Source organism: Paroedura picta, chromosome 1 (assembly GCF_049243985.1).
Source record: "Paroedura picta isolate Pp20150507F chromosome 1, Ppicta_v3.0, whole genome shotgun sequence".
Classification (NCBI taxonomy): domain Eukaryota; kingdom Metazoa; phylum Chordata; class Lepidosauria; order Squamata; family Gekkonidae; genus Paroedura; species Paroedura picta.
Window position 1 is genome coordinate 122,340,390 of NC_135369.1, and position 21,882 is coordinate 122,362,271.

At 42.5% G+C, this 21,882-nt stretch overlaps 1 protein-coding gene across 2 annotated transcripts in view; it reads left to right on the top strand.

Moving 5' to 3' along the window:
* Nucleotides 1–21,882, top strand: part of REV3L (REV3 like, DNA directed polymerase zeta catalytic subunit) — a 109,823-nt gene that overhangs the window by 62,348 nt on the left and 25,593 nt on the right. For both annotated transcript variants that reach the window (XM_077301886.1, XM_077301893.1), the window contains exons 16-19: nt 879–1,004; nt 9,408–9,606; nt 12,432–12,543; nt 20,717–20,832. In XM_077301886.1, the coding sequence (XP_077158001.1) occupies nt 879–1,004; nt 9,408–9,606; nt 12,432–12,543; nt 20,717–20,832 (553 nt within the window). The remainder of the gene's footprint in view (nt 1–878; nt 1,005–9,407; nt 9,607–12,431; nt 12,544–20,716; nt 20,833–21,882) is intronic.

Sequence of the window (21,882 nt, forward strand, 5' to 3'; positions counted from 1 at the left end):
AATCCAGTGTTTTATGGGTTTTTTTTTAAGGATACATACTAATTTATGGACCAGTTTCCACAGTTCCCCCATCAGGACTTGAAAAGAGCCCTCCCTAAAAGTGCATGTGCTCTGTACCAGTGAGTGTCACCACAAAAAAGCCCTGTTTCTTTTTAAGGAGGAAAATCATTTGATGTGCATTAGTGGACAGTATTTGGAAGGGGAATAATTGCTAGCACTGGTATGTTTGTACAAAATCTCAGATAATAGTTTGAACAGAGCTGTAGTAGGTTCTTTTGAAGCTTGCAGGTTCTACTTACACAAGCAGAACATCTTTGGATATAAAACAATATGTCCATAAGTGGAAACATATCTTTGCATGTAGTGCTATACGAATGCAGAATTTGATGTCAACCATGAAAGATGACCTAGCACATAAATGCAGCACTATTCAGTTATATAATGGAACCAAAAGATGGTATTGCATAATATTAGTGTAATTTTTCATGCTAAATTCAAAAAATTGATTTTCTAAGTAGTTCGTGAGTGCTATATATTTGGCATTCTAAGCCTGATCTAGTTAGGGTAAAGGTTCCCTTCATGTGCACCAACATAGGATGAGGTAATATCTCATGTGGTTGAGTTACAAATTTTAATGCCACAAGTAAATTGTGTGTTTTTTTGTGAGTTGAGTGGGAAAGACCCATGTGATTTGAAAGACACTTGAGTTGAAATTGGAAGGTTTGATGATATGCAGTGCTTCTTTTCCCAAAAACTAGTATAAATAGTTACTAACTTTTGGTAACTTACTAAACATGAATAACTTGAATAAAAATTGGTTACATGTGTTAAGTAATATTTTAACAGAATTTTTTTTTGTGCATGTTTTCTTTTGACAGAATCAGTTCACTGCCAGAAATGCCCCAAAGAAAGAGACATCTCAGATTGAAGGATCATCTTTAAACAACTCTTACGGTTTTAAAATTAGTATACAAAATCTTCAGGAAGCAAAAGCTTTACATGAGGTAACTAATACTGATACTTCACTCTTACATTAGGTTTCTTAGGTAATTTTTAGCATGAGGGTTTAATTAGTACAAGAATTCTTGTGATGATGTTGAAGTTTTGTCTTTAAAATAGAAAACAAAGGTGAAATGTTCCATTTTATTTATTGATAATTAAAATATAAACATTAAGAACAAAGAAATTCATAAATATGAATAAGCATTAATTGTATTGGTATAAACATTAACATATGATACAATTTAAATATCAGTTAATGAAACTGAATAATCAGACATTAGTGAAAGAGACAAAAGCACAAAGTTGACAAAGCCAGCAAATATTAAAAACAGATGCAAAACATAAAATTTGAAAACCAGTATTGATTCTTGTGAGATAATCTGTAAAGTTTAGAAACAAAATGTTTTGAGTGCTGATTCATCATTCTTTCTAATTTGCTTTTTTTGCTTAGCAAAAAATCTATTGCAAGTTAAATTCATAAGAAAATTCTTCAATTGAAGATATTTAAAACAAGTAACCTGACCATTACATTCTCTCCACTTCTTCATGTGGGTGTCAAGAGCAGACACACAAACAAACTTCTATAGAAAGAAAGCTTTAATTGGAAGTAGATCTGAACACTTTAACATTCGAAGTCAAGACTGATCGATATCAGCAGAGCAAGCAGTTATCAATACAATTCTCCCGCCTAAACCCAAGCGTTCCCAAGGGGAGGGGGTAACCCTCTCACCCAGGTGCCATCCCAGGCTTCCTGTCAAGGTGCCAAAGTTAGCACGGCCTTGGTCATACCAGCGCCCCGGGTTAGCAGATAAGATGAACACAGGGAACAATATCACAGCAGAGAGACTATGCAGTGTGAAAAGGGAGAGATCAAAAGGAGGGGGGAATCAAAGGAAAACTACAGGCATAAGCATTCTGGTTACATGGGAAAGCTAGCAAAAGACAAAGATACACCAAGATGGAGTCTCTTAGGTTCAAGGAACTCAAACATGGCAGAGAGCAGGGACTGATCCTGACAGTGGGATGATAGAACCAGAGACTATAAAAATACAATAACTTTCTAGTTTATTTATTTTTTATTCAGCTAGACAAAATAATTGTTGGGAATACATTGAAATCTCTGGTAACAGAAACAAATGGTGAAATTATAAGAGAAAACTTCATTTTATCCCAAATCTTCATCAGATTATCTACAGTTTTTTATATATTCTCTACCTAGAGTGGCCAATAAAAAGGTTCTAAGTGGCATTCTAATCTCACTTTACTCAGTTATCAAGTCTAATGAGGAATTCCCTTCATTAATCCATACTGATAAACACACTAGTTGTGTTACAGTATACTTTAATGTTTGGAATACCTAGCTTTCCAAGGATCATTGAGACTGAGCGATAGACTATTTATCTTGGTTCGCTTAGCTTTCCAAATAAATTAATTAAACAAGCTCTACTACTCTTTCAATATTTTGTCATCTATTACTATGGGAATATTCTAGAACTGTAATTTGTAATAATTGCTGCACATTTGGTATTTGTACTACATTGGAAATTGAAAGATATTCCTAGTGTAAACCAGTGGTTAGAAATGGTAAAGAAGATCTGTCCGATTACGGTCTGAAACTCACGCCATTTCCAGTGAATGAAAACATGAAATACTAGTGAGATTAAAGCAAAATGAACATTAATTCTCCCCTTGAGTGGAGGACATCTTGCTGGGTTTTATCCTGCTTGCAGTTAGGAAGCCAGGAGCAGGTTCTTTTCCCTCCCACTGTAACCTGGTAAGCATTATGTCTCTATCTCAGTCTTTTTCCTGCCTGTAAAGGGAGAGGAGCTAAAGACTGGTCTCTGTCCCTTCTTTGATTAATTTTGCTCTAAAACCTTATTTCTTACTTCCCTCTGTCCTGCCCTTCCTTTTTGCATGTGTTTTCTCCTTTTCATTTTCCAAGCCTTTTTTCCCCGGAGGAAAGAGCATTGTGACAGAGAAGGCAGTGCCACTGAGGAAGTCAGCTAGAGCGGCAAACTTAAGATTGGCAGCAGCTCATAGTATTCTTATGGCCACTAGGGATCAAGAGGATTACGTCTTCTGACACCAATTTTGGAGGCGTCAGCAGATATACTGGTCACTTCAAAAACCTCTCAAGCAGCCGAGCCAACCAAACGTGCCAGAAATGGGTGCAGAAAAGCGCGAGAGAGAAAGGCTCACGCAAGCTCTTCAGAGCTGCAGCAAGTTTCTGAGAGTGAGGGTGAGCTGGCCTAGCAAACCACTGGCAGGACAGCTACCCAAGAGTCCGGTGTTTCAGCTGCTGGTGTGGAGTAAAGGTCAGGTAATGTTAATCCAATTGTTCAGATGCCTCCTGAATTTTACAACTTAACACTAATGGTGTTAAGGAACAGGTAGTGGCTTTCCATTCCAAGGGCTTTGCAATGGCAGATAAGCCTGATTATAATTATGCTGCCTCTCAGTCATCTTTAGAACAGTTGGAGTATCCAGGAGAAGGTCCATCTAGGTGGCCAACTAAGGTAGCCAGGAAGAGGCTGCACACTCACTCTATTGCAGTGAATTCCTCTCATGAAGACCTGGACGACTCAGAGGATGAGAAGTTCCTCACCCATGAGGAAGAAGAGCAGGAGGTGCACCTTTTTCAGGCCGAGGATTATCAGTTCATGATGTCCAGTGCTGTAACAGTCCTTAATCTAAAAAAAGAGCCTGGGGAGACAAATTCTAAGCCAGAGACTAGGAAAATAAAAGGTTCTAAGGGACATGTAGGTTTCCAAGACCCCCCCCCCCCCACAATGCAAAATTGCTTCCCTCTTACAGAATTTTTTGAAGAAAAGATGAGAGGAGTGGAGGCGCCCACTTCCAAATAACCAATAGCCTGCCTTCATAAAGACCCTTTATACATTGCAGGACTATGGGGAGGAGGCACTGCAAGTCCCATTCATAGATGCTCCTATATCGGCTATGCATTCCCAGGGTCTTCTTTCAGAGGATGGCCAGAGTTTCTCTAGGGACCTGTTTGAGAGAAAGTTACGCACATTTCTTTAAAAAGCACATGAAGCCACAACAATGGCAATCAGGGCCTATAACACAGCTTCCATAATGAATAGGGTGGTGGTGGCCTGAGCTAGGAAGACTTTACAGCTGTAATCAGAAGGTAACACCAGAGCCATTGAGGGAGTCGATAGACTTCTAAAAGCACCTGCTTTCTCATTTGTCACTACCTTAGATGTGATTATTTTTTCCTCAAGATCAATTGCCATCACTGCTGTGACTTGTAGAGGTTTGTAATTAAAGGCTTGGCATGCTGTCTCCACATCTAAGTCAGTGGTTTTGGCATGCCCCTGTCATGGAGACAGGTTATTCAAAACTCCGTAGATAAGATATTGGTAGAAGGTAAAGATAAGAAAATAGTAATGCCTAAATTTGAATTCCCTGCCGTGAGTGACAGAAGATTCTGCTCTGCCCAAAGCATAAGTTTTTGCATTTCCCAATACAAGCGAGAGGACCTGGATCCTCTCTGATTACTCACATAGGTCCTCACCACAATGTTGTCCATGTGGATCAAGATGCTGATGTTCTGAATTCTTGGGATGAAATATACTAGTGCATGATAAATGGCTATCACAGTTCCTCAGGGCCTGTGAGATGGAGCTCTTCAGCCAGGCATTTGGTTGCAGCCAGGCTGTAGAAGATCTGGGTCCCTGCTCAAGGTGGCCTGAACACCTAGGGCAGAAGGTGCCCCCTCCCCCCAAGGTCAGCTGGCAGTGTATTGGGGTACGGCTATTTTGGCCAGTGCTGGACTGGTGAGAGAAGAGAGTGGGTTCTGCTAACAGGGATTTTATAATTTGCATTTTTCACTGATGTTTATTGGGGTTTTATTGTAAACCGCCAGGAGCCATCTTGGTCCAGGAGTGGTGGTCAATCAATCAATCAATCAATCAATCAATCAATCAATAAATAAATAAATAAATAAATAAATAAATAAATAAATAAATAAATAAAACTTCTTCAGAGGCATGGGAAGCACTCTTTCCAACAGGGTTCTTTTCATTCCCAGGCCACCCTACCAAGATTTAGGTCTTGAGGAAGAAGGGGTTTCTGGACTAGCTTCAGAGGGAACTACCGTAGAGGTGGTTTTCCCACTAGATTCAAAGGAGTGGCCCCAATAGATATGAGTTCTCAGATGGGAAGTCCAAAAACCAGAAAGTATGACTCCAAAGAAATACCAGTGGAGGTGTGCTTGAGACATTTTACACAGGCTTCAAGAAAGCAAGGTTGTCGATCATAGTTGCAAACTAGAGTTTTCACAGCTTCCCCAAGCAGATTCCTAAGATTACCGCCAATAAATAATCTGGGGAAAAGGTCAAGAATTCTATGCAATAAATCATCTTTGCAACATCAAGTCAATAAAACCTGTACCATTTCCTGAGCAGGGGCTTGGAGTGTACTCCGTTTTCTCCATAGTGCTAAAAAGAAATGGTTATTGGAGAGCCATTCTGGACTTGAAATAGAATCATAGAATCATAGAATCATAGAGTTGGAAGGGGTGTCATCCATGGTGACACTGGGGCTCTCGCAATTTGTTGCTGGGCCCACCCATCACACCGGCCACACACTTGACTTGATTTTCGGTGCCGGGGTAGAGTTGGATCTGGATGAGCTTTGGCTGAAGCGTGGTCAGACCACTATGCCCTGCAGACCCGGCTCAGGATACCACCCCTTCCCCAGTTGGGCGGCGGGCGTATTTTAGCCTGCCCGCGGAGACTTATGGATCCAATTGGTTTCCAGAATGCTCTGTGGGACCCAATGCCTCCTGGCGACTCACTGGCAGCCTTAGTGGAGGACTGGCAGTCCTGTCTAATGGCTGCTATAGATGAGATCGCCCCTAAACATCCTCTCTGCCCCCGACTCAAACGGGCCCCCAGGAACATGGGGGCGCTCCGGGAGAAGAAGAGGGAAGTGAGACGACTAGAGCGAGCGTGGCGGAAGACTTGCGATGAGTCTACAAGAACATCCCATCGCATGCTTATGAGGGCGTATGAGATAGCGGCGAAAGTGGCAAAGAGAGAGTTTTTTGCTGTGGAAATCGCACCCGCAAGTTCTTGCCCGGCCCAATTATTTAGGGTAGTTCGATCCCTTACTGCCTTTGAGGGGCGCCAACATTTTAGTCAATTGGAACTTGGCTGTGAAGCATTAGCGAGCTATTTTGTGGATAAAGTCTTGTCGCTCCGGCGTGACCTTCCCGCCACGATTAATACAGTAAACGAACTGGAGGCTTGTTGGCTGTCTTTGGCAGCGAGGTTTGATGGCTTCAGGCAGCTCTCTTCCTCCGAAGTGGACAAGTTGCTGGGATCGGTCAGGGCGACCACTTGCCCCCTTGACCCCTGTCCTTCCTGGCTCCTCAAAGGAGGTGGCCAGAGGATAGGAGACCAACTCAGGGACATTATCAACTTGCGATGAGGCTACAAGAACATCTCATTGCACGCTTATGAGGGCATATGAGATGGCGGTGAAAGTGGTGAAACGAGAGTTTTTTGCCATGGAAATTGCATCTGCAAGCTCTCAGTGACATTATCAACCGTTCCCTGAGTTCCGGGGAGTTCCCTGAGAGGCTGAAGGAGGCAGTGGTTCGTCTTCTCCTGAAAAAAACCAATGCTGGACCCGCGGGACCCTGCCAACTACCGCCCAGTATCGCACCTAGCGTTCCTGGGTAAGGTGGTGGAAAGGGCCGCAGCGGACCAGCTCCTGGCCTTCTTGGAAGAAACTTTGGCACTTGATCTATATCAGTCTGGCTTCCGTCCTGGCCATGGGGTGGAGACGGTACTGGTCGCCCTGCTGGATGACCTCCGTCGCCAGCTGGATAGAGGCGGGTCGGCTGTGCTGGTCCTATTGGACCTGTCAGCAGCCTTTGACATCATGGACCATGAGATCTTGGTCCACCGCCTTGCCGTCATGGGGATAGGGGGCACAGCCTTGCGCTGGAGACGCTCCTTCCTCCAAGACCGGACCCAGAGGGTTGCAGTGGGGGAAGAGTTCTCGCATCCTTATAGATTCCCTTGCCGGGTCCCCCAGGGTGCGGTTCTCTCTCCCACCTTGTTCAACATCTTTATGCGCCCTCTGGCCCAGCTGGTGCAGAGTTTCGGGCTGGGTTGCCATCAGTATGCTGACGACACCCAGCTCTATCTCCTAATGGACGGCTGCCCGGACTCCCCCCCCCCGGAACCATTTGCCAGATGTTTGGAAGCAGTGACAGAATGGTTTGAGCAGAGTCACCTGAGACTCAACCCCTCCAAGACACACGCCCTGTGGCTGGGAGGCAGGGGGCGGGATCAGGAAGTGCGTTTGGCCAACCTGGCAGGGGCGCAATTTAACATCGCGTCCCAGGCCAGGAATTTGGGCGTGACCATCGACGCCTCCCTGATTAAGGAGACGCAGATTAAGAGAGTAGCGGGCCAGGCATTTTTCCACCTTCGTCAAGCCCGGCTACTAGCGCCCTACCTGTCCCCTGATCACTTAGCCACAGTGATCCATGCGACGGTCACCTCCAGACTAGATTTCTGTAACTCGCTCTACGCGGGCCTACCTTGTCCTTGATCCGGAAACTTCAGCTAGTGCAAAATGCAGCTGCTAGGGTCCTAACTGGTACTGTTTACTGTTATACTGTGTTGTGTTTGGTTGCAATTGTTGGTTATCGATGTACATGTTCTACAGACTGTTTTCTGTATGGTTCTGTTATAATGTAAACCGCCCTGAGCCTCCGGGGAGGGCGGTATAGAAGTATGATAAATAAAATCTTGGAGGGCCCACATCCAGCCAGGGCTGAGGCAGCTACACTGGTTGCCAATTGCTGCCCGGATCTGGTTCAAGGTTTTGGTATTAACCTTTAAGGCTTTACGCGAGTTGGGACCCAGATACTTGAGGGACCACCTATCGCCCTTTGTCCACCGCAGGACGTTACGCTCTGCGGGGGGAAATCTATTGGTCGTTCCCGGCCCTAGAGAAGCATGCCTAGCCTCAACCAGGGGCATGGGCTTTTTCAGTCCTGACCCCTACCTGGTGGAATGAGCTCCCAGGTGTGGTACGGGGCCTGCGGGATTTGTCAGCTTTCCGCAGGGCCTGTAAAATGGAGCTCTTCTGCCAGGTTTATGGTTGAGGCTGGGGTCTGCAAGGTAGAGCGTTGCCCCCCCCGGGGGGGTCTGAAGTAAACATCATCTCCCCCATTCTCTATCGCCTTGGCAGGTGGGAGTAGATTGTGATTGGCTGCCGCCATGTTACGATTTTTTATGTCTTTTAATGGGGTTTTAATTGGGATTTTTAAGACAATTGTTACCCGCCATGAACCTACCTAGGGAGTGGCAGGAAATAAATCAAATAAAAACAATCATCATCATCATCATCATCATCATCTTACCTTGCTAGCATCTAAAAGCAAGAATTATTGTATGTCTGTATTTTACCCCTAATAATGCCTATCTTTCCAAAGATGTTTCCAGGTGCAGATAGACTTTTTCTTATGTCAGAGTGGACTTTCATGCATCTTGATTCTTGTTTTCTTGAGTGCTTGTTTACCCTGAATTAATTAGAAATAGAAATAGAAATAGAACAATGGGTAATTTAAATGTTGTTCCTCGGTTTAATAACCCACTAAAAATCATATACAAATTGTGACAAACCATTATCACACAGATTCAAGTTGGTAACCATGTTGGTCTGAAGTAGCACAACAAAATTGGAGTCCAGTAGCACCTTTAAGATCAAGAAAAATTTATTCAAGGCGCGAGCTTTCGAGCTCACGCCTTGAATTAATCTGTGTTGGTCTTAAAAGTGCTATTGGGCTCAAAAGTTCACTATCACACAGTTAACTATGACTGTGAGAGAAGTTTACTTAAGTGCTTTTCTTTTCCTTGCATGGCCATTTGTCAAGTAATACTCAACATTTTATTGTTCAGTTTGAGCATTCTGCCAACAGCTTATGCTGGGAAGGTTCAACCTTTACCCTTACAAAGCATTAACATAATTTAATGTACCAGGTAATGGGACTGAAGCATTATTATCAAATAGCTTCTGGTAGAGAAAAGCGGCATATAAGAACTAATTCTTCTTCTCCTTTCTTGTCCTTCATAATCTTCTCCTTCTTCCTTCTTCAAAAATAAATTACATACCACTAAATTTTATCTGGTGCACAATGAAAACCTGTGTGATTTCAGGTAATCTTTTTTTCTTCTCACCCTGCTTATTAAGATGATCAAAGTACATGTAATATTTCCATTTTCAGAAACAAATGAATCTTACAACCTTTATTAAGCCATGTAAAATAAATCACTCTGCATACAATTACAGTACATAATGCTTCCATTTGTAACACTCATTTTATAGATTCATTTAACAATGTATTGTTTTTTGTCTAGGTTCAGCACCTTACGCTCCTCAGTATAGAATTACATGCTCGAACAAGAAGAGACTTGGAGGCAGATCCTGAGTTTGACCCTATCTGTGCTCTATTCTACTGTATCTCATCTGACACACCAAGACCAAATACTGATAAAATGGAAATCACTGGTGCTATAGTGATTGATAAAGACAGAGCACGAACAATCATGAGCCAAGGTTCGTCTTTTTTATTTAGAATTTTCATTCTATTCATTTATTACCCTCCAGGTATTAACAAACAATATGGTAAAATTGGTTTAAGAGTTTTTGCTAGTGTTAAATTCATGTCCTCTTGCTCAATGAATGCTCCACAGAAGTCATAATAGAGGTTTCCCCCTTACATCTTCCTATGAACTTTTGCAAAGGATGTAAGTGTTCAAGGTTCAGTTAAATATTAAACCTTTGTTTAGGCAATAGCTGGCATGTTCCTGCAGAAGTTGTGAAGTTGTAAAGAGGAAAGTGTGTCTTAGATTCAGTCCCCTTTGCTGAAATGCTGTCTTAATCTTCAGATGGTCTGTTGAATTGCAGCTATGGTAATCTGTCAAAATTAGTTTAAATTGATAGCACAAACTTAATTATATTAAATGTCAGGGTTGGGTTTTTTTTGTTATCTGATCTTTTTAGGGTCTAAACAGAGCCCTTATTGTATTGTACCTTTTTGGCTTTGTTTAGACCAGTGATACTCAACCTGTGGCTCTAGAGCCGGATACTCTTGAGGTGCTACAGGCGGCTTTCGCAGTGTAGGCATCTGATCGGCGCGCCACTGTATCAGGCAGCGCGGGGAGCAGTGACCAAAGGACCAGCAGTGTTGGAGTTGCTGAAGTACCTCCTCCCATAGGAGGAAAACGAAGGAGCTGCTGGGATCCCCCCCACAGGTAAGAATAGAAATCACCTCAAACCCAGCAGCAATGGGGGGAGAATGGGGAAGTCTTCCTCTTTTTCCCAGCAGCCAACAGGATATTAAAATACTGGTTCAGAAAAAAAATTGATAATGTAATTTGCCCGATGTGATGCTATGTGGTGGCCTAATTCCATTACACATCACATCACAGTAGTAATATGATACAAAAGTTTCAGTGTTAATATTTGATACTATGTGCTGCAATGGGTAGTGGTTTAAGTGGCTCTCCAGCTGTTAAAGGTTGAGTACCACTGGTTTAGCCTACTTAAAATGTTAAACATGATGTTGACTAAAATGGTAAATTGTGTGAGATGATTTTAATTAAACATCCGGATATTACATATCATTAAACTTTTGAGCAAAATGAGACACTGGGCATTATTTACAAAACTTCCACTCAGTTTTATTTCTACATATCAGGAAATATATTAATTTTTCTTCCGCTTGGTCAGTACAGTCCTCCTCTGTGGAGCTCATTCCTGTTGCACTAGGTACTGTCTACTTAAGAGCCTAGTTCTATAGGATTAGACATCAGAAGTATAAGAGAGGTATAGAAGCTGTGCAGTTATTTTTACCATAGTGTATTCGAGTAGTGGTTATCCTTAATAGATGGTTACATAACTAAAGGTAACATAACTAAACTGTCCTGACTTTCTGCAGGCCCAGTTTGATAAACTCTGAAGAAGCAATTTATGAATCAGATAGTCTGTAAAATCACATTATATAGAGTATAATATTAAATGCTATAGAATTCTTCGAAGTATTGTTACTAAACTTTCTTGCCACTTTTTCTTTGTTGAGGGGATTGTCTTTGTAGGGTTTTTTTTTGGGGGGGGAATAGTGGAATAGCAAAGTTAGTTCTACTTTTTAAAATTCCTACCATGTGACTTTTTGAATTTTGAAAACACACATTCATGTTCATGTTTTTCCATAACAAAATAAATGACCCCACACACTCAACTAAACAGTCTTAGTAGCTTGGCTTAGCTTTACTGTAAGAATTTTAGCATTGTTTCAATTGAAAAATACACCTTTAAAATGCTTTTAATATTGGGTTCAATCCCATGTACAAGAAGAAGGGTGCAGAGAAGCTTCCTTAGTCTGGCATAGCCAACTCCTTGTTCAACAAGTCTCCTCAGAACTTGGCTATTGCTACTCTCTGTTCCCTGTCATACTGTGAGCATTCACTTCAAACACAGGCTCTCTCATTGAAGCCTCACACTAATCTAGAGCTTTGAATAATAGCTTTTGGCCCAGGTTGGAGCTTGCTGCCCCTTTCCTACTTGTGCCAAGGTCAGCTTACACACCAGGAGTCTGATCAGAAAGCTTCTGCCTAAATGCCTCAGTGTAAGAAGCTGGAAGTGCCTTTTTGAAGTGAACATCCATTTTGAGATGCAATTTGTGCAGGAGCAGTAGTGGCTGGACTCCAAGGTAGCAGGGATATAGACAAAGCAGAACTATATTAACTTCTGGTGAAATCTTTCTGTAGCCTATTGTTTGCATATGAAGCAAACAAGATTTGTACTTTTGTTTAAGTTTTTAACTTTGTTCTAGTTGAGTTAATTAATGGAAATCCAGCTGCATAAAGACATTATAGTTCAGTTCATAGTCTTTAAACTTACTGATCTTGCTGTAGTGGATGCCCATTTTTTATCAAATTAGAAAGTGAAAAATGTTGAAAGAATGTATGTATTGCAAAAAGCGAACAGTATTGAAAATATAAAGAATTTAAGAACACTTTCTCAAATGAAGTTGGCAGTCTCCTTATCTTGTCCATTAAAGTAATATCCATCACTGTCCATTAAAGTTAGAGAGGCTTAGGTAGGTGACATACCTTAATGTGCTAGACTTCTGCTTGTGAAACTACATGAACCCTTGAGTGGCTGAACATTTCAGTCAATATTACTGACATTTCTTCCAGTGAAAGGGTGCTCTATAAATGTCAACAGTTTATTATGTTTTCCAACAGAATTTGATCAAATGAGATTTCCATAAATTGTTACACACATGGAATATTGTAGTTAGGAGGCGATGTTTCATTGTAGGATTACTTCTCAAATATTTACTTTTTCTAGAAATAAAAACATCTTTTGCTTTTTAGGTAACAGAGAACATGCACCTTTGCTTACAAGGTCTGGTATCTCAGGATTGGAAGTCACCTACACTGCTGATGAGAGAGCACTTTTCCAGGAGGTAGTGAATATTGTTAAAAGGTAGTGCATCTCTGTTCTCCTTTTTGTGGCTTTTGTTTTTCAGCCTTAGAATTGTTAAGCTTTCTGAACTTATCACATTTCTTTTTCTCCCTCCCCCCTGTAAATTTCTTGGGAAAGTCTATTTTCCTGCTGACAACAAATATATTTGACTTCTGAAGGTATTTCCAAGCATAATTCACATTCGTCCTATTAACTTGTAATATCCCTTATCAATGTCTGGAATACATATCACTCTTAAAGCTAGAAGGCTTCTAAAACTTTAGATCTTCTTCCATTAGGAATGAAAAACCCTCTAAAAAGTAGGTAGATGTTTCCTATCAGAATGTCACAAAAATCATTCCTTACAGTAGTACAGATAAGTAGACATTCCTAGGTTTGAAGCTATCATCATCCTTGCATATATTTGTCTTCTCTCAATGGGAAACTCATGCTTCCTCAGGTATGGAAAACTGCTTGGTCTACCTTTACCAACTTTCTGATCTGTTTTTAAGAACACTGTGGTCATCCACCTGTGGAACTAAAGATGTATCTACTTGGTCAACTGCCAAAGTTTCAAAGTACTTAATTTTTACCAAGAAAGCTAAACTTTGAAACATCTGGCTGGAATACATTCTCAAGGAAAATGTGTGCTAGGCAGAGTACATTTGCAATTCTCTCTCTCTCCAACTAGAAAACTTCTGCTGAGAATGGCATTGACAAAACCCAGGAAGCCAGAATACAAAAAAGTTGCTGAGAGCAACCAGCACAGGGTGGGTCCTGACGAAGCAGCGGATTCCTGTTCAGAGAAGACAAAATTACAGGTAAGGGAATTAATTTTATCTTTCTCTTTTTTGGGAATCCGCTGCTCCGTCTGGCTTGGGAAACAACTAGGAAGTAACAAGCTGCTGCTTTTTTATTTTTGTAAAATCCTCGACCATTTGGGAAGGGTAAGGGCAAACATCATTTGAATATTATTATCATTATTATCATTATTATTATTCAATTTGTTTCCCGCCACTCCCTTACGGCTCGTGGCGGGTTACAGTGTCTTAAAATCCCTATTAAAACCCCATTAAAAGACATAAAACATTACCAACATGGCAGAAATCAGTAAACTCAACTCCCCCCCCCCCCCGCTACTGGCGGGGGGAAAGGAGGTCCTGATGATGTTCATTTCAGGTCCCAAATCCCAGGTCCCAAATACACATAAAAACATACTAAAGAATAGCACACTTCAATTTGTTTTTATTTCTGAAGATCACCAGAGAAGACTGGACTGCTGAAGGTTTCATTGGATGAAGAAAGTAACACGTTTAACATGGTCGAATTTCTTTATGGTAGAAAGTAATAGCAACAGGGTTGCTATACATTGAGGTATTATATATCTACTTGCCATGTATGTACAACTGCTGGAGTACAGTTTGTTCCCACAAATATTATGATCAGGGCATTTTTATGTCTGAATTGGGAGGTTTCTAATCAAGAAACCTTAAAAAATCCAAACTGACTGCTCAACCGCTACCTGATTGGCCCTCATCTAGGAATGGCCCACTAAGTTTAGTCTCAATCAGGAAGCACCCAGGAAGGGCTTAACAAGGGGTCAGCTCTCTCCTTCCAACTTCCTTCAAGTTTCTGGGTGGAAGAGGAGGCAGCCTTAGAGCATGTCCTGCTGTCAGCAAGTTGCCCTGGCCTCTCAATTTGGAGAACATGGGGGGGGGAGTGCTGGGGCAGGCTCTGCGCATCTCCTGGAGGTGGGGGCTGCAGGAGGCCACAAAAAGGCTCCCTGCTGGCCCTCAGGATCTCAGGCTGCCCAGAAAAAGCCTCTGCCCTGGGAATGTTTACTCATGAATAAGTCATGAGGTTTGCAATTTGCAATCTAAGGAGGACAAATGCTTAGGGCAGCGGTCCGCAACCTTTTGGCTGCCACAGACCGCTGCTCCGGTGAGTGGGGAGAGGGCAGCCCGGGGGCCTGCGCATGCGCGGCAGCCCCAGCACAAACGCGCGCGCGCGGACTGCTGCGCACGCGCGTTTGCACGGCAGACCACACATGCGCGTTTGCGCTGCCGCCATGCCAGCATCCACGGCTTCGCCTCCCGGCCCCTCCGGGCCTCCAGCAAATCGGCCGCCAAAGCAGCCGATTAGCTTGCGGCTCGGCAAGCTTCTCTTCCCTCCCCCACCCGAAACAAGAAGCTTGCTGGGCCGCAAGCTAATCGGCTGGTTCGACGGCTGATTTGCTCGTGGCCTGGCGAGCTTCTCGCTTCGGGCGGGGGAAGGAAGAAGCCGCGGCCCGGCACCAAGGCCTTTGCGGCCCGGCATCAGGCCGCGGACCACAGGTTGGGGACCACTGGCTTAGGGGGTAGGCATCATAAGCAATTTCAGCAGGGAAAATAATTCTGATGTGGGTGGGACTGGGAAGATGTAGTCTTTTCCGTTCCATACGGATACCATCTTGGTCTTGCTGCGGTATTTCCAAGACCATCACAACAATGCAAATTTGAGACTAATGGCAAGGAAAATGTGGAAACTGTAGATGGGGCACAGAAGCACCATGAGGCCATGGGGACATGTGGAGGAGGGAGACACTGGCCCATTCCGCACAAGGACCAATGTTGCCAATTAGTTCCTGAAAGCGGAAACGCTATTTTTAAAAGTACAATTCTGCGTACCTGCCTTTGTAGTGGAATCCAGTAGCGTTTCAATCATTTCCCACAGGTTTCCGGTCTCGCCAAAAATCGCTAGAAAGGAAGTGATTTTTTCTGTGCTTTGTCCCGCCCCTGGCCATCAATCAAGCAAACAGCCAATGGGTGGCCGTTATCATGCTCCTGAAAAGCTCCTTTCCCTTTAAGCACAGGTTTAAAAAAAAAGAAAAACACACGTTGCAACGAATATGCTTTGATTCCTTGATTCCTCCTAACGTAGAGACCCATCTAGCTGGCAGCTGGCATGTGAGCTGCTGATTCATCATTACCACGCTCCCCCGAGTGACCCCCCCCCATGCACGGGCGTGATTTTCGGCCGGAAATAAAAGGAACTTGCAAACGGAGCTGTGTTGTGCTTGGTGACTTGAGAGGAGCTTTAAAGCAGCTCTGTGGAGGGACTATAGCCGGAGAAGCCTCGCTGGGTGATTGAAGGCTCGCTGGTTCATTGTTTTCTGCTTGCTCCAAGAAAAAAATAATGGCGATCGCTTCACCGGAAGTTCGGAGGGAGAGCCAGGGGGAGGGACTTGGCTGGAACCGCAACAATGGAAACGCACAGGTCTTTTTCGCTACTGTTGCAGATTGTTTGCAAGAGTGTAGTGCTTTTCGGAGGGTGAATCCACTTTTCTGGATTCCCCTTTAAGCGCTACAACGAATTGTTTTTTGCAGATCGGTTTCAGGAGTGTGGCAGATTGTGTGCGACATCGTGCATAACTGCTAATTAGTAGCGTTTACAATTTGGAAGCCTTTTGCAACATTGAAGTTGTGCGGAATGGCCTACTGTTTCCCAGTAGTAACTTCCCAGTAGAAGAGTTTTTATACCCTGCTTTTCACTGTCCAGAGGAATCTCAGAGTGGCTTATAATCACCTTCTTCTTCTCCCAACAGCAGACACCCTGTGAGGCAGGTGAGCCTGAGAGGACTCTGAGAGAAACTGCTCTGTGAGAACAGTTTCTAACAATGCTGTGACTACCCCAAGGTCAACTAGCACGTGGAGGAGCACAGAATCAAATCCAGCTCACCACATTAGAAGCTACTGCTCTTAACCAAGCTGTACAAATTGCCATTGCTTTAAGGAGATGTAGCTAGAGAATAGGTAGAAGAAGCTGTTGCAGGAGAATGGTGTAAGTCTTGATTGAATTACACATTGACTATGAGATTCTTTTCCTTAAAATTTGGACCTTCTGGTCAATGGCTTCTCAGAGCAATCCAAGGAGAGAGACACTCAGGTATTTCCTACATGGAGAGGGGATTGTGTGATTAATGAGGTTTGCAATTTCAGTAGAAAGGAATATGACTGTCTGTCTGTCTGTCTGTCTGTCTGTCGGAGAATGCCACAGCCCTTGTCCCAAGTGGCCATTTACTTCAGGGGAATTGAATTCTGCAGTCTGGAGAGGAGCTTTCATTCAGGGGGTTCTCCATGTCCAGTCTGGAGACTGGCATCCTTGAACAGTGACAGGGATGCCAGCCTCCAGCTGGGACCTGGAGATCCCACTTCTACAAGTTCTTGAAGTCTGAAGAATGTTTCAGGGGTTTTTCAATGGTAAAAAAGTTGAGAAAAGCTGCCATAGAGGCAGTAATTGAGAAGTTCTTTGCCAACCAATGTTTCATGTTTGTTTGTTTGAAACATACAATATTAAAGTACAGTATTTGCTGGCGTATAAGACTACTTTCCCCCCCTGAAAAACATGCCTCCAAGTGGGGGGGTCATCCTATACGCCGGGTACACTTCAGTTGGGATAGACATAGCTGCCCATAGTGGCCCATAGTACTGTAATGTAATGTAACAAACTCTGTATTTTGAGTGGAAATGTTGGAGGGTCGTCTTATACGCACAGTCGTCTTATACGCCAGCAGATACAGTAAATCAAAACCAGTTGTATGTTTCAAACAAGAATTAAAACATTGGTTGGCAAAGAAGGGACCTGAAAAGGAACCTGCCCCTCTACTTTCTTTTTTGCTGTCAGAAACTGAGGCTTAGAAAAGCCTAGCAATCCCCACAATAGTCCCTGAAATCCTAGAGGGCATCTGTTTCTTAATGGTACAGGTATAGAAACATCTGTCTTGTCAGTTCATGGCTCCACTCTGGATTTCAGTATCCAAAGATGGGGCTGCATTGCAAATTATATATATGGACTTTCGAATTAAAGCCCGTTGAAGCTGATACAATGGGTGCTAGTGGGGGGGGGGGAATAGCAAAGAGATAGGGAGGTAGAAAGATAGAGATTAAGATACAGAAAGCTTGGTATTGGAAAGAGGAAGGGGAGGGGTTGTCCAGTCTGTAAGGGCATGAGGATGAATATGTGTGTTGTGGGGGGAGGGGGTTGTGGTGGCATGATGATAAATGAGGGCATGGGTGTGGAGAGATGGGTGTCAAAAACCTGTGGTTGGGAATGTTCGCTGAGTGTGGGAGAAGACTGACCTTCGGGAATTGTGGCATAGTGGTTACAGATGAGTTTTCAAGAGCCACGTCTTCAGATATGTGAAGGGAAAATCAGACTGGAGACTATTCTTAGGGGGAGATTACATGGCAACCAATTCCTCCCAGTTCTGTGGCCCTACTCCTTCTGTCTCTATTTTTTTTACTGTTGATATAATGTTATGTGCCCACATGCTTCTTTCACTGTTGCCCCTTAGAAGATGGATTTTTGTACACTGCTGTTTACTACCAAAAGGAATCACAAAGCAGTTTACAAACACATTATCCCATCCTCGCCCCGTAACAGACACCCTGTGAGTGAAGCGGAGCTGAGAGCTCTGAGAGTCACCCAGCAGGACTCAGGGGTCTCTAAGCAGTTTAAAATCACCTTTTCTTTCTATCCCCATAACAGACACTGTGTAAGAGAAGTGGGGCTGAGAGCTCTGAGAGACCTGTAATGGCCCACAGTCAATCACTCGGCCCCCGACCCAGAGCAACAGTCAGTGCCTCAGCACCCACTCCCAAGCAGCAGAGGTTTTCTGGCAGCGAGGGCAACAACAGGCAGGCCCCTCAGTCACCCACTCTCCAGACCAGTGCCCCTGACGCTGACCTCTGTCTCTGGCGATGTCCAGTGGCCAAATGGCAGCTACTGGCCTTGTGGGCTTTGTGGACGGCGGGCTGTATGGTCGCTGGCCAATCAGGAAGGATGCACTGGACGGACAGGGCCCCGGACATTCTCCTCCCAGAAGGCTGTTTCCATTTTATAAAACGGAGCAAAAAGTGTTAAAGATAGTTAAACAGGCAATAACTGTATTCGCTCTGTTGCAGCCAAAGCATCAATCAGCTAAAACACAAGCATGTATACATACAAATGAAAGGAAAGGAAGTGTTATTGTATAGTGAATTCTGGTGAGTGAATGTGCTGAGTGAATGAGCTGGAATTTGTAAGCAATTGGATACAAAAATTACTCAGTAAAGAAAGATTCAAGTGCATAGCCGTGTTGGTCTGAAGCAAAATCAGAGTCCAGTGGCATCTCTATGACCAACAAAGATTTTTTCAAGGCGTGAGCTTTCGAGTGCACTGCCACTGGACTCTGATTCAGTACAGAAAGTGAATGTTACTCTGTATGAGTTCAATTTGATTATTAACCTTCATCAGTTTGTCATTTGATTGGATTGTTTGCTTTTTTGACTGGATCTTGTTTTTACACATGCTATTGAGCTGCTGTCACTACTGTTAAATTCTTAGTGATGTGTGAAGATGGGCTGAAATGATTCTGCAGCTCCTCTGTCAGACACATTTGGAATTCTAATAAAACTGCTGAAATAAGAGAGGTTAGGTTTCTGAAAAAACTGATACTTCAAAACATTCCATACCTTTCATGGAGAGAAATCAGTATAGGACACACCAAGGGTCAAATGTTCCCCCTTCCTTATCACAAAGTAAACAAGGAATGTCGGGTATTCAAGCAAACAGTTAGTTTTAAGGATTGGCATGGTAGAGCATGTGCTGGGGCCATGGCCTAGCAAAGTGCTGGCCATGAACCAGAAATCTTTGGTCTGTTTTCACCAGTAATGGGAGATTGCCCTAAAGGTGCCTGATACATGGCAGGTGTCTTTGGGGTGATTTCTCATTTGGCACCTGTAGGTGAGAATACAGCATGATTCTAGCAATCCTTTGAGGCCTACTGGCATCAGTAATGTAGGATTATGAAAGGATTGTTGCTGCTGTGATTCTTAGAGCTTCAGCTCATCCTGCTGTGTTAGAGATTCTTTCTGAAGTGACTTACTGAGACTTTTTCTTGGCTCCATCTTTTCTGGAATTGAAGTCTTAGAAGGTCTGCTCTGTGTTCATAATTCATCACAATGAGATTCTAATGAGAATGGGTTATCTCCAGTGGTCCAGATCACGAGGTGCTTTCATCCAACAAGAGTCAGTTTCACTTTAAATAATTTTCAGGGTTAGACTAGGAGGCACTTCCATTTCAGAACTTATCTTATGAAAGCTGGTGGGCTCCGCTTTGTTGATTACACTGCTTTACTGTATACAACCCAGCTATTTAGGTTCAACTTAGATTTGAATATATTTTCAGTTCCATTCTTACCACTTTAAAGCTACTATTTTAAAAACAGTTGCTTTGGATAATATCTGTTGAATGAATAAGTATGAAGTTTAAATGAGCTAAAATTTGATATACATTATGTTTACTTTGCAGAGCAGCAATGCTACCACTCCTATGTATGATTTAGAACTTATTCTCACTGAGGTGACAAACCTGTATCTGGGTTGTATCATATCAAACTGCAATTGGGGACTTGTATGAATGCAGTTATGCCTTCCTCTTAGAAAACTCAGTGAAGTCTTAGGCTTCCAGCTTGGTACGATCAAAACCCCAGAACGCTGCCTCAAGCAGATTCTCTGGAAACATGGTGCAGAAGTTTTCTAAATAAACAAAAATAATATTTACAATCTTTTGAGCGTAAATGATCCTGGCTGACAAACCAGTTCCAATATTTCTTGTGAACTAGACTAAGAACTACTGAAGAAACAGATGTTCTCATCACCTCAGTGGTCTATCTGTAAAGTGTGAACTGTTTATATATTTGTGCCCTGGATTGCCTGCTGTTTGAAAACATGCAAAATGTTGAATGCATGCTTAAAATTGTATGTACATATTTGTGAACCTGGTAATGAACATATTTCATGGAATCTATGGAAGGCAGAGAAGCAAAAAAATTATTGGAATAACCGTATGAATAGCAGTTGTTCAGTTTTATATGGAATGTTTTAAATTCTGTCCCATCAGCACAAAACCTTTTTCTGCATCTAGAAGCAGTGACCTGTATTCCAGTCAGTTTCCAAGAATATTTAGTAGTAACATTGGCAATGAGAGATCATTGGTCAAGATAGAAATCCTTTCTTAGATTAAAAAAAAAGTATTTGTCTACTGAATCCATCATGAAACTTTTTATCCTTCTAGGATTGAAATCAACATTTCAACTTTATGTGCTGGCTTTAAATTCACTAAAACTTATTAGAATAATTTTTTCTGTGAACAAAACATATTTTTTGTTTTTAGGTATGATCCGGATATTTTATTAGGCTATGAAGTCCAAATGCATTCTTGGGGATACCTCTTACAGAGGGCTGCTGCCCTAGGTGTTGATTTATGCCAGATGATCTCACGTGTTCCAGGTGTGTGTGTTTAATGCTCTGTCCCTCTTAATGCTTGTGAGAACTGAGCCTTTATGTAAAATGACATGGAAACATAATATTCTGATTGCTGTCCATGCAGCTCCCCCCCTCCCCCGGATATGAATATTTTTAGGCAGACATGTACATTACTTCTGTTCATCAGTCTGAAACAAATCTTACAAAAGGCTGAAATCTCTGGAATATGTTCCTGCTTGATGAATGATTGTTAGCATAGGAAGGGGGCATGAAGAAAAGGCAAAGATGAGTCCTAGACACACCATGATAGCTCTCTGCTGATGAACCAGCATGGATTTCTGCAGGGCCATGGCTCTCCTCTCTGAATGCCAGATTCTGGGGGAGGGGGTGCACTATTGAAGAAACTGGGATTTCTGTGTTCAGATGTGACAATAAATCACATTTAACAAGCCCATATCCCAAGCATGATTGAGAATCCTAGTGAAGAACTCACCATCAAACAGTTGAACAGTTTACTCATGTTCATACATCACACTAAACAAGAGTTTAATCAAACCATGATTTATAAATGTTAGTTTATCATGATGTCTGAATGCAGCTTTTGTGTTAATTCAGATGTGAACAGAAGGTGATAGGACTCAAACAGCATCTGTCAAGATGTCAAAATGAAGATTTATTTATTTGTCTGTCTGTCTGTCTGTTTATATATATATATATATATATATATATATATATATATATATAGACTGCCCTCCCCGAAGGCTCAGATGTAAAGATGCATTCTTATTATTGGGGGGGGGGGAGATACAAAAATGTAGCCTTACATATCAGCTTGTCATATTCCTTACTCATTGTCACAGTGGTGCTCAAAGACATGTCATGAGAAGCTCCTTTATACCTTTTGATATAATTTGCTTTGTTTTCATTGATTATTCTGAAAGTGCTGCTCACCTTAATTTTTTTATAGCCACTATCACTAGCATGTTTACGTTGGGGTTCTAATTTCTTTTCAGGCTTGCAAAAACTTTTGGTAAAATCATTTTTCAGATTGGACACCTGTTCATTGTTCACCTT